The sequence below is a fragment of the Macaca fascicularis genome, chromosome 2 (genome assembly GCF_037993035.2).
Source record: "Macaca fascicularis isolate 582-1 chromosome 2, T2T-MFA8v1.1".
NCBI classification, from domain to species: Eukaryota; Metazoa; Chordata; class Mammalia; order Primates; family Cercopithecidae; genus Macaca; species Macaca fascicularis.
This window is the reverse complement of record NC_088376.1, coordinates 149,856,968-149,870,159: the sequence shown is the minus strand read 5'-3', so window position 1 is coordinate 149,870,159 and position 13,192 is coordinate 149,856,968. Positions and strand designations below refer to the sequence as shown.

At 53.2% G+C, this 13,192-nt stretch overlaps 1 protein-coding gene across 6 annotated transcripts in view; it reads left to right on the top strand.

Moving 5' to 3' along the window:
• VGLL4 (vestigial like family member 4) overlaps positions 1-12,920 on the top strand; it is a 163,443-nt gene extending 150,523 nt beyond the window's left edge. For 5 of the 6 annotated variants that reach the window (XM_005547831.4, XM_005547832.4, XM_005547830.4 and 2 more), the window contains 3 exons: positions 4,046-4,268; positions 9,538-9,661; positions 10,153-12,920. In XM_005547831.4, coding sequence (XP_005547888.1) covers positions 4,046-4,268; positions 9,538-9,661; positions 10,153-10,424 — 619 coding nt within the window. In that variant the 3' untranslated portion in view covers positions 10,425-12,920. Of the gene's footprint in view, positions 1-4,045; positions 4,269-4,726; positions 9,284-9,537; positions 9,662-10,152 lie in introns of those variants that run through there. The other variant, XM_074032990.1, reaches the window with a different exon arrangement.
• The last annotated feature ends 272 nt before the right edge of the window (positions 12,921-13,192 follow it).

The following is a 13,192-nucleotide window of genomic DNA, read 5'->3' as shown; positions in this document are numbered from 1 at the left end:
GGATGTGCGGCGACACGGATGAATTGAGTATTCGGGAACCAAGCCCCGTTTAGGGTAGAAGCCAGCGGATCTCAGGCCTGCTTGGCTTGATGTCCGTTCCATGGAAGATCCTCTGGTGATGTCGGTGTCTGGGATCGTAACCCTTGAGGCATTCATCGCAGAAACCTGTGCTGTCTTCTGAACTGCCACGGACAGCGACATCATGGACAGGCTGGTTTCAGTATTAAGGTTTTTAGTATTTTAACGTTCTGAAAATCGCCAGGATGTGTGTGGCGTTGATGGAACCTACTGTCTAGGCTCTGGCCAGAACATTCTCTTCCATGGTTGTCTTAATGGGCTGAACGTTTATTCCTTAATTGCTTTTAAGACATTCTGTATCATCAGCCAGAGAATAAAAGGAAAGAAAAAAACCCATAAACGAATACTGGGTCCTGTACAGCTAATCACCCTATAATCAATACACTCGGTTCAGGGCTGACAGGGTTCTCTTGGCGCTCACTGAGGGCTGCAGCGCGCCGCTGTGATTGTTTTGGTTTAGGGCTGACTGGGTCCTCTTGGCACTCCCTGATTTTGGTTTGTGTGCTGTTTGTCCCCCGTTTAGAGTCCTCTGGGTGGATCTTACTATGACCACATGGTTACATGGAGACGCCGAGGCTCGGAACGCCTCGGGGCACTGAGTGGCAAGCCGAGCACGTGCCCCTGCTAGAGATGGCACAGAATGACGTCACAACATCACAGCCGAGGCTGCACTCAGGCCCCCTCTGGTGCTGCTCCTGCTCAGCCCTTAACAGCTCACTGATTGGGCTGCAGAGTCCATCTGAAGGCTTGAACGCACCTCCAGTTGACTCCTCAGCCCTCCAGCTCTCCATGATTCTGCCCATCCACAGTTCCACTCCACGATACCTGCCTTTCTTACCCAGTCACCCATGCACTGTTTCTCTTCATTCACTTGTTAAGTCTGTCTCTGTGTGCCCATGGTAGCAAGGGTAATGAGATAGGAGGGGCGAGGTAATGTGAGGAGGGGCAGGTGCACAGATGAAGAGATCGTTGACGGTGGGTGATGGGTTCTATATTAAAGGTTTGCACGGGGCACTTTGGGATTTCACGCTGCAGCTGTGGTTGGCAGTGCAGGACGGGGAGGAGGGAGGCTAGAGCGGCACCGCCTGTTCACAGCCACAGAGGCAGAGTGGCTGCGTCTTATTTGAGGAATGGCAAGTAGACGGTTGAAACTACGGAGCACAACATTTGGAGGCTTGGAGCCAGAGATGAGGATGGGAAGGTGGTCAGGCCCAGAGGCTACCAAGGCCCATGCTGAGCTGCTAAAAACATTAACTAAGGGCTGGATGTGGTTGGATTTGCTTTATAAAGAGATTGCTCTGGGATGGATACAGGCAAAACAGGAAATCTGAATAAGGTTGGTAGTTGTCTTATCCTGGTTGTGATATTGTACTGTACTTTTACAAGATGCCACCATCCGGGGAGTCAGGGTACAGGGTGCATGTGATGGCTCTGTGTTCTTACAACTGAAGTTAATCGACAGTTTCAGAAAGGTATGCCTGTCACATGCATGTGTGTGTGTGGTGCGTGCATGTGTGTGTAACAGTGTGTGTGCTTTATGTAACATATTCAGTGTGTGCGTGCATGTGTGTAACGTATTCAGTGTGTAACATTGTGCATGCGTAACATTGTGTGTAACATTCAGTGTGTGTGTGTGTGTAACATCTTCAGTGTGTGTGTGTAACATCTTCAGTGTGTGTGTGTAACATCTTCAGTGTGTGTAACATCCTCAGTGTGTGTGTGTAACATCTTCAGTGTGTGTAACATCTTCAGTGTGTGTGTGTAACATCTTCAGTGTGTGTGTGTAACATTCAGTGTGTAACATCCTCAGTGTGTGTGTGTAACATTCAGTGTGTGTGTGTGTAACATCTTCAGTGTGTGTAACAGTGTGTGTGTGTGTGTAACATCTTCAGAGTGTGTGTGTAACATCTTCAGTGTGTGTGTGTAGCATCTTCAGTGTGTGTGTGTAACATCTTCAGTGTGTGTGTGTAGCATCTTCAGTGTGTGTGTGTAACATCTTCAGTGTGTGTGTAACATTCAGTGTGTGTGTGTGTAACATCTTCAGTGTGTGTGTGTAACATTCAGTGTGTGTGTGTAACATCTTCAGTGTGTGTGTGTAACATCTTCAGTGTGTGTGTGTAGCATCTTCAGTGTGTGTGTGTAACATCTTCAGTGTGTGTGTGTAACATCCTCAGTGTGTGTGTGTAACATCTTCAGTGTGTGTGTGTAACATCCTCAGTGTGTGTGTGTAGCATCCTCAGTGTGTGTAGCATCCTCAGTGTGTGTGTGTAACATCTTCAGTGTGTGTGTGTAACATCCTCAGTGTGTGTGTGTGTAACATCTTCAGTGTGTGTGTGTAACATCTTCAGTGTGTGTGTGTGTAACATCTTCAGTGTGTGTGTGTAACATCCTCAGTGTGTGTGTGTAACATCTTCAGTGTGTGTGTAACATCCTCAGTGTGTGTGTGTAACATCTTCAGTGTGTGTGTGTAACATCTTCAGTGTGTGTGTGTAACATCCTCAGTGTGTGTGTGTAGCATCCTCAGTGTGTGTGTGTAACATCTTCAGTGTGTGTAACATCTTCAGTGTGTGTGTAACATTCAGTGTGTGTGTGTAACATCTTCAGTGTGTGTGTAACATTCAGTGTGTGTGTGTAACATCTTCAGTGTGTGTGTAACATTCAGTGTGTGTGTGTAACATCTTCAGTGTGTGTAACATTCAGTGTGTGTGTGTAACATCTTCAGTGTGTGTGTAACATTCAGTGTGTGTGTGTAACATCTTCAGTGTGTGTGTAACATACTCAGTGTGTGTGTGTAGCATCTTCAGTGTGTGTGTGTAGCATCTTCAGTGTGTGTGTGTAACATTCAGTGTGTGTGTGTAACATACTCAGCCAGTCCGGGATGGGGGCTGTGGCTGCTGCTTCACCAGGGCAGGCCCAGGCTTTTCTGCTAGTTAAGACAGGTGACTACTTGCAGACTCTGAAAATAATTTGCATTTCTTAAAGAAAATTCACTCAAATCATGATTCATCACATTTTTCTTTAAAAGACCAGCTCATTAGTTATGGAAAAAGATTACTCTGTCAGCGGAGAATGTGGTGGATTCAGGAGGCAAGACCCAAGGCAGATGCCACTGTGGGACCCCTGGAATAAAGTGTGGAGGGTGGACAGGGGCTGGCCGCGCCTTACCTGTGTGGGGCCAGTGCCTGATAGATGCGACATGTAACACTGCCTTCGGACTAACACATCGGATGGAGGCGGCACTGACTGTCTCACCTGGATTCCACGTGGCATCGCCTGAGAGCTCAGCACATGGCCAGGGCTAGTGATGGACCTTCTGGACGCAGGTCACTCTTGCTCGTGTGTCCTGGATGAGCGAGCTGCGCGCTGGCTCCCTGCGGCGTCCCGGCAGCACCAGAGCAGACGTCACCACGTGTCAGCCAGGAGCCTGAGCTGATGATTCCACCACTCTGTGTCTCAGGGTTCTCGTCTGGACAGGGGGTGGTGGGGGCATTGCCTGCTTGGTGCTGTTAGGAAGATGGGCTGAGCAGTACTGTGGAGGCTTAGACCAGGCCCGGCATGTAGGACACAGCCGGTGACTGGATCATTGTCAGTGTCCCCGTCCTGTCCACATGGCAGGTCCTTATCAAACCAGCTTGGCCTCCAGCTCCCCAGGCTCCGAGGGGGTGGAGATTATTGTAGAAGTGAACAGAGAGTCGGACAGAGGACGCCGCTGAGTCGGGGGCTCCGTCTTCCATGGAGCTGACTTTGGACTCCGCTGGCAGCAGCCTCCCCGGCACCCAGGGGCTTTGGGGTCAGGCTGACCCGGGCTGGTAGCCGGCTCCTCCTCATGCTGCCCAGCCACACGACCTGAGCTTCAGGGTAAAAAATTAAATAAGCAACACAGAGTGCCTGGCACACAGTCACTGTCCCCTTTGCCTTTCAGAAAATGCCAGGGATCCCCCTCTGAACGCTCACTCCTCTTTTTCAGGAACAAGACTGCCAATGGCGACTGCCGCAAAGACCCCCGGGAGCGGAGCCGCAGCCCCATCGAACGCGCCGTGGCCCCCACCATGAGCCTGCACGGCAGCCACCTGTACACGTCCCTCCCCAGCCTCGGCCTGGAGCAGCCCCTCGCACTGACCAAGAACAGCCTGGACGCCAGCAGGCCGGCCGGCCTCTCGCCCACACTGACCCCGGGGGAGCGGCAGCAGGTGGGCCTCTGAGAGGGTGGCAAGGGGAGTCCGGGGGCTGGGGGACTGAGCTGGATGCAGAGCCCCGGGCAGAGGACCCCGAGGGCGGTGGTGAGGGAGGGAGGTGGTAAGGGATGCCACCCTTCGCCTCCGTTCTGCACTTGGGACAAGGGACAGCAGAACAGGAGTCCTCTTCTGCTTTTACTTCCTGCCCAGACCTGCCCGGGCCTCGCATCTTAGCACTCGTGGCCTTGGGCAAGGTGCATGTCGCTGGGGCTTCATCTCTCTCCTGCCACAGTACAGGGTGGTGTACTGACGTTTTCTTCAGCAGTCTTCTGTGGCAGGCCCGATTCTCTTAGGATCAATGTCGTCATCCTCAAGGGGGTCCTCCGTTTCTCCTTGAGAAGGTCACGCAGATGAAGGGAAATGTCAGGCTGCTTTGCCTTGGGCTGGGGTCCTGCACAGTTGATGGCCGCAGGGTTGTGAGCCCCCGTGCTGGTCAGAAGCCTATGATGGGTACGTAGGGAGTTTTTCCTATTAAAGGAAAATAGGAAATTAAATGATTACATAATAAACACAGTTTGCTTGGTAGAAACAAATCTTTTTAAAAACGGGGTTTCTGGGGAAGTGTGTGGGGGAAGGCAGCAGCATTGAGAAGGCTTGGAATCGCTGCTGGAGCTCTCTGAACCTCCGGGGACTGCCACCTAACAGCTCCTTGGTCACTAGTCAGCATTTACTAAGACTGACAGAGGGGAGGGTGCTGTGCCCCGAGGGGTGCCTCCAGGCTCCGTGCATTCAACTGCGAGAGCCTCCGTGTCCTTGCGGCACCCCCGGGGCTTCCCTCAAGCAGCACTGCCTGGTGTCCGTCTCTGATGGGGTCTGTTGGAACTGCGGGTGGGGGAGGCCCTGGGAGTTGGGAGAGGTGCTTCTGGTGCTTGGGAATCCCACTGAAGCTGAGAACAGTTGCCCATCTTGCCTTGGAGTCTGACATTGTAATCCTGTGTTTGATTCATTCATTTAACAAAATGGCATAGACCCCTATTGTGTGCCAGCGGGTGCCAGAAGCCAGTCCAGCAAGATGCAGTCGTCGTCCTCAGCACACTCAGCTTTCGTCTGGAGGAGAGAGCGCTGATGTGTCTGATGGAACCTGGGGCCAGGTTATCACTGCTGTTCATGTCAGCGTTTTACTAGTGCTCACCATTTACCCAGCCCTCTGCAGAGCGGAGCTCTGGGCAGCCAGAGGTGGTTGTGTGGACACTGTCATGGCCACAGGGAGCTCCCAGTCTAGTTGGGGAAATGGATGTGAGAAGAGAGGAGTGTGCGCCTGGGCAGCAGCAGAGGCGTGTGGGCAGTGCGACCCACAGGGACCCGCTCCCTGCCTCCGGGGGTGGGCAGTGGACCTTTCTGCTTTGTGAAGCTCAGCAGGCATTGTAATGATGCCACGAGCCATGGCCTGAACTGCGCAGGTGGAACCTGGCTCTCTGGCCATTGCCACGGCTGTTGGGGAGTCCCTGAAGGACAGGGGAATGGAGGGGAGGATTCAGCTGTAATCTCAGAGCACCCACGTCCAGCCTCTGGCCCTTGGTGACCTGGGGGATGTAACTGTGAGCCTGGCGGGCTGTCTCTGCCCGCAGGGTCAGGGTGGGCCCTTGACGGGCTTAGTGTTTTCTTAGATGATGATTTCCTTGACTCTCCAAGGCTCTTGAGAATCTTGCAGTTGGTTTCGGTCACAGTTGCTTTGCAAAAACGGAACTGCTGAACAGAGTGGCCTGATTTCTTTAGCCTGTCTCCCTCTCTCCAACCTGGAACGGGCCTTGCTGCCCGTTCATGTGGCGAGGGCCCCTCCTCGTGCCTTGGGGCTCCTGAGCAGCCTTCCTAGGAGGGAGAACCTCAGCTCCCCAGCTGTGTCCTTAAAGGATCCAGGCCTGGAGCAAGGACAAAGCCAGGGACCATGGGGCACCCCAAGCTGCCCATTTTCCTGGGAAGGGCACAGTGGCCCGACCGGAGCTGTCACTTCAGGCTGGGCTTGGTGGGGAAGGAGGGGGTCAATCCTGCCCTCCTTGCCGTGGCTGCTGTCAGCACATGTCATTCACGTCGTAGCCATTCGTGGGGCTCCTTCCTGCGGCAGCGTGGCGGGGCCGAGGCCACGCACTGGAACCTCAGCTGGGCTCCAGCGCCCTGCTGAGGACACCAAGCAGCCACGTTGCCTGTGCTCCAGCAGCTCCGAGGCCCCTTCCCGAGAGTCTGTTGGGTGTCATCCTGTAGCTCAGAGCCAGGCGAATGGTGGTGGGGAGGGGGCTTCCTGGGGTGACAGCAAAGCTCTGTGTCCACAGGCAGGCAGAATGCATGCTGCAGCCCTGTGGGTGGACATGGTGGAAACCTTCCTCTGTGTGGCAGAAAATGTGACTCAGATCTCTGGGAACTTGGGACAGGAAAGTTCCCTGAGGGGCATGTATGGGGAGGCTGCAGAAAGTGTCCCCCCATTTCATGTTTGTGATGGCAGCTCAGGATAGACAGACACCAAGAGGGTGGCCTTGGGCAGCAGCCAGTGAGGAGAGGCAGGATGGGGTTAAGCTTCGCACATCGAGGGCCGGGCGCGGTGGCTCACACCTGTAATCCCAGCACTTTGGGAGGTCGAGGCGGCGGATCACTTGAGGCCAGGATTTCGAGACCAGCCTGGCCAACATGGTGAAACCCTGTCTTTACTAAAAGTACAAAAATTAGCCAGGCGTGGTGGTGGGTGCCTGTAATCCCAGCTGCTCGGGAGGCTGACAGAACCACTTGAATCCGGAAGGCGGAGCTTGCGATGAGCCAAGATCGCGTCACCGCACTCCAGCCTGGACGACAGAGTGAGACTTCGTCTCAAAAAAAAAAAAAAAAAGTGTTGGTGCAGCCAGCCTTGGGGGTTGCTTTCAGATAGGACAGGTGGGCGCTGTCTCCCCCAGGGCAGCCTCTGTCTGAGGACAGTCACAGGGGGTGGGGCAGCGGGTGAAGGGGTTAGTGACAAGGCTCATCCTGGCCCTGCCATAAATCTGCGGCGTAACTTCCAGCAGGGGGTTTCTGGCCTTCATTTTCCCCATCTGGAAAATAAGGGCGTGGGGCAGGGGAGCCTTGAGATCCCATAAATGCTCACCATCTGGAGGCCTGGCCTGTTCTAAGTGGACGAGTCCCGGCCTACACTCCACCACAGAGGCAAGGGCGAGGTGTCTGACTCCAGCGGGGGCCGGGGGGTGGTGCAGCCAGTCCCAGGAGGGCTCACGGGCCACCCTGCAGCCTGGCTTGTGGGGAGGAGGAGAGGATACCCAGACACTGAACATCTTCGCATCTGCAGGTGACCGGTTAAGGTGATTCGCTGCAGCTCAGGTCAGGAGATGCCCTAAAGGTGTTCTGATACCAGTTGGCCAGCCTGCCCTGCTGGTCCCGTGCTAGAGACTCTCTTTTGAAATGGCCTTTCCTGCCTTGGATAGACTGACATAAAGGCTGGACAGCGAGCTCATTTCTTCCTCTTCCTTGATTCCCCTCCCCGTGCTTGAAACGTCTCCCCAGTTGCCCACATCTGCGTGGCTCAGGACATGCTCGCTGCAAAGCACAAGCCGGCTGAGCACAAAAGGGAGTTTTATTGGGAGGATCCTGGGGGGTCTCCTTGAGCCCAAGGTCATGGGTCCAGCCAGGCTTGGGAAGGGCCTGGCCATCTCACTGAGAGCTGGACGGGGCAGGCCCTCCTCCCTCCTGGCTCTGCGCATGTCCAGGTCTTGGTATCTTGCTCTCTTGCTGCTGCTTGACCTCTGTGGTCAGCCAGTGTGAGATCTGCTCCAGGCCCCATCTGTCGGTCCCCAACCCCCTTTCCGACCCTGTCTGCTCAGCACTGTGAAGACCCTCGCCTGAGGCCCTGTCCACAGGCAGAGCGTGGACATTCAGCCCAGCTCCACCTGCCCAGGTTCTCTGCGCTGCCACCTGTGCACACCACGGAGGCGACACGAACTCTGGGCAGCTCTGTCCCACTGTGGAAGTATTGCGCCACTCAGAAACCCTGAATTCTTGGTTTGTCTGCTGCTGCTAAGCCATGTCTCCCTCTACCCTGGTGTGTGTCATTTCTTGTTAGACCCAAGTACAGCCCCTTATGTTTAATCCCAGTTCATCCTTGTGGATCCACATTTTCATCCTAGAATCCATTTTCGCCATTCCCAATCACTTTCTATCATGAGAAGGTCTGGCAGGCAAGCCTTTTGTGTCTTTATACCAGCTATTGCTCTGACTTGAATGGAAAGGGCTGGCTGGGAAGGACAAAGCTCAGCATCCCTCTGGCTGACACTACTGTCACCCTTGGTCCCTGTGGGGTGATTTCAACCAGCTCCTCACTGGCTGTCCTGGAACTCAGCCCACATACTCCACCACCTTGTCCTCAGGGATATTGCAAGATACTTTTCCTGGGGGAACCTGAGGAAGTTCTGTTTAGTTCACACATATTTTCTGTCCGAGGTTCTGCACCTAGGCTGGGGGGCCAGACATACTGCCTGGTGTGCGTGGTCTTACAGGAGCACCTGGACAGACCGATGCACGTGCTGAATCTTGGTGGGTTGGGGGAGCAGGAGTGAAGCGGGGGGCAGCCAGTGAAAGGCTTCACAGAGAGATCCGAACAGGGCTTGAAGGAACAAGGGGAGTCTGCCAGGCAGACAGCGTAGGAGTGGCAGGGAAGGAGAGTGAGTCTGTGTGCAAGGCAGATCCGGCTGGGGTGGGACGTGTACCGTTCTACACTCAGGCGTATTTCCTCCATTTCCTCTCTGTCCTGATTTGTAGGTCATCACTGAAGCCAACTCGAGCTGGCTTTGGCTCCAGCAAAATGCTTCCAGTTAATTGCCATGTATTGAAGTGTCCTGGATGGCTCCAGGCACACCCGCGGCTCAGTGGACACAATGGGAAGGGCTCTGGGGACGTTACCGGGAGAAGTGAGGTCCCTCCTGCAACCCTCTGCCCTCCACAGGATGCTCGGTGTTTGTCTCAACAGATCTGAGAGAGGGGGACAGACCAACTCAACAGTTGAGCTTTTGTCCTTTGTACTGTCACTGATCCAAACAGCCACGACCAAGGGCCACTACACACACCCTTGGAGCTGCACTCACTCTGTGGATTGGCCGTGTTTAGCAACAGGACTCCAGTGTTGAAGTGGGAGGTGGCACACGGGGTCAGGAAGGGCTCCAGAACAGAGCCTGAAGGGTGCTGGGGAGGGCCCCAGGGGCGGTGCCCGGTACTGAGGCGGGTCTCCACACACTGACACCCCTCTTCCCCGCAGAACCGGCCCTCCGTGATCACCTGTGCCTCGGCTGGCGCCCGCAACTGCAACCTCTCGCACTGCCCCATCGCGCACAGCGGCTGTGCCGCGCCCGGGCCTGCCAGCTACCGGAGGCCACCAAGCGGTGAGTGTCCCGGGCCTCCTCACCTGTCACAGCTGTGCTAGTAGCAGCAGAGCCCTTCTCTGTCATGCTGTTGGTTGAAACCCCTCGCCCCTGAGCCCATCTATTGCTGAGGTTGAAAAAGTATTTTTTGAGCACGTCCAGTGTGCACCTAGCGTTGTGTGTGGCTTGGGTGGGAAGGGCATGAGAAACACGCTGCCCCCCTCAATTCCAGGATCTCATGCCCTAGTTCAGGGAGGGCAGCAGCTACTGTTAAATTTAATGCCACGTTCTCTTTCTGAACTTGGACTCTGGCCCAGTGCAGTCGGTACATCACCATTTTACAGAGGAGTGACCTGCCCAAGCGCCTCACTTAGCTGGGGGAGGTGGGTTCTGTTTGCAGAGCCCACACTGACTGTGGCAGCCAGTCCAGCTCTGGGCTGCCCGAGGGAGGGGGCTGCACCCGTGCCTGTCTGCGGCCACCTGTGTCTGACTGCCTTCCTGCTTGCCTGCAGCCGCCACCACCTGTGACCCCGTGGTGGAGGAGCATTTCCGTAGGAGCCTGGGCAAGAATTACAAGGAGCCCGAGCCAGCACCCAACTCTGTGTCCATCACGGGCTCCGTGGACGACCACTTTGCCAAAGCTCTGGGTGACACGTGGCTCCAGATCAAAGCGGCCAAGGACGGAGCGTCCAGCAGCCCTGAGTCCGCCTCTCGCAGGGGCCAGTCCGCCAGCCCCTCTGCCCACATGGTCAGCCACAGTCACTCCCCGTCTGTGGTCTCCTGAAGGGAGTGCCTCCTCCAACAACACGTGGATCTGCATGGTTTGCCTGAGCTTTGAACAGTCAGTACTTTAAAAAAAAAAAAAAAAAAAAAAAAATCATGGGGGTGGGGTGGGGGGAAGGGAAGGGATGGTTTATTCGCAAAAACCATGTTGTTGGGATTTTTGTTCTGTTTTTGTACTTGCTTGGTATCCGTACAAGGGGGCCCTCAAACATGATAGCAGGAACTACGTGTGGAACATCTGTCTAATGTAGCATCCTTACTTCCTGCCTCAGTTACCAAAGAAACCTCTGATGCAGGTCTGCCGCCCCAACGGGGCCAGGACTCCACAGCGCTTTCTCAGTCACAAGCCATGATGAATTGGTGACTCAGACGCTTTGTGCTTTTTCCTTTGCTTCTTGAGACCGGGGTGTGTGTGGCTCAGCTTCCACGGCGTGTTTGGTTCGGTCCGTGTGTGTGCGTGTGTATACTTGAAGAGAACTGTCGTGTCTGATTTGCACTATTGGAGGAGGACTAAAGTTGCCTGACAACTTTATGTGTGATGCCAGAACTCTGAGGGCAAACTGCTGAAAAACAAAGGGTTTAAGGATGACATTTCTGACCATTTGTGTGTTTGTTGTTGTTACTGTTTTTGTTTTTTTTTTAATCTAGACAATACAGCTTTGGAAGGGGAAGTCTCATACAGGTTATAGGTCTTTCTCTCTCTAGATTTCAGGTGCTTGCAACTGGACTGCAGACTCTACCAATCACGGGCATTTTACCTTCTCTGAACACTGCAGTTTGTTAGACTAGAGCTGAGGTTGGAGGATTCCATAGTGCTTTAAACGTGATGCATGTTTTAATGGAGAAAAAATAGCTGGTTTCTATTAATTATATAGACAGTAAACAAAAACCTTAATACTTACTATCTTCTTTTCAGAATTAGTTTATTTTTGTCAGTTACAGTCCTAGATATACTTACTGCTGGTACAGTTGTACTCTAAGATTTGTATTTGATATTCACTTTACTCACAAGCAGTGCGGGAGGCCAGCTCCTGGCAGGCCCTCGTGATGAGCAGTGGGTCAGCTGCGGTGTGGGATGCTGGAGTTTTGCTGCCGGCTGACAGCATTTTTGCATCCCCGTCTGCTTTGTTACAAGCTCCCAGGGGAGGTGGGGTTTGTGTCTTCCAGCTTCCCTACATGCAGAAACTGCTCCCTTTGAACTCTCTTGGCTGAACAGCAGATTACTGACAATCTGTGATACGGTGTTTTATACGCTTCCTCGTACGCTGGGGCCAAGGCAGTATACATTCCTCTGACTTTATACTGTTATTACTGCATTTTATTATTTGCTATATTAATAGCTACTAACTAGAAATTAGATGAAGCAAGCATGACAGACACAGCTGTGGAGGTCACAGCTGCTCCTTTTTGGTCAATGAGCGTTTCTGTCCCCTCCGCCTGGGGTGTGCTGTGTTCCGCCTGGCCCAGCAGAGGCTCACGACGATGGCACCTGACCAGGTGACATGGGTGTGGTCACCTCACCTGCAAGGCTTTGTGGACTCTGCACACTGCACGACCTCTGGTTTTACAGTTTGGCTGTTGAATTTTGGAAATTGGCACTGGGTGAAAAGGTCGGAGGACTGGCTCTTGTAGTCACAGGGTGGCTGCAGGCCTTTGAAAAGTGGAGGAAAGAAAAGCCCTTCTCCTTGCCCCGCACACATTTCACTCCCACTCTACTGGGCTTCCAAGCTTTGGCATTCAGGCCCCTATATTTTCTGTAGGAAAAATCGTTGAGAACACTTTTTTTATATAGGTAATTTTAAGACCATCATTACGCTGTGCGTAAAGAATGTACAGAGAAATTTGTAGGTATTTTTGGAAGAACATTAATTTGTTAATGATATGTAGCTATTTAATTTTTCCCTTTCCTATTGTAATCATTCATTTTTTGTTGTTGTTTGGGAAAAAAAAAAGTTGATCTTTTTTTTTGTCGTAGATTTGTCTGTAAAAGTGCAGGAACACAGTTATTCTATGAGAACACTGCATCTGCATTCATAGCCACTAGTTTGTTATTGCTACAGGCTACTGAGCGTCGTAACAGGAAAACAACCCACTGCTGACCGGCTCGGTGGAGGACACTCCTGGGACAGGTCTCTCTGTCAGTGAACAAGGGCGTCACTCTGGGAGGGTCGGCGGTGCTGGTGGCCGGTCCCCTGGTGCACTGACCTATCTGGGATAGGCAGTACCCTGGAAGGGGCCTTGGGCAGAGGGGGCAGCAGAAAACCAAACATTTCACTGAGAAAGAGCCCCCTTCCCCGCTCTAAGAAGGGCTCCGTGAAGTTCTTGCCAGAGCCACGCCGCCTGCAGTGCGCTCTGAGCGTCTCTCCGTGTGTAAATCTGTAATATACCATTCTCTGTGGCCTGTTTTTCCTGGAAGAAGAAAAAAAGGTTTGGCAGGCCATCTTTTTTTTGTACTTAAAAGTAGCCTTAAGAACAATAATAAAGTGCTCTTAAACCACATAGTGTACGTGTGGCTCTTCAGCCCCCGAGTGAGTTTCAGCGCCAGGCTGGGTGGGCGGACTTGGGCCCTGCACCTGTGCCGGCTGTGTCCCCATGAAGCCCCCATGAGCTGAACGACAGCCACCGGAACTTGGACTGGCTACTTTGGGAGATGCCTCATTTGAAATCTACCCTACTAAATCCTGCTGTTGTTAAGGGTCAGCCCAGACTCAAATTTTCACTTTGCTTTTGGGCCTAAGACGAAAGCTGAAAGAATAAAATAGCAGGAAG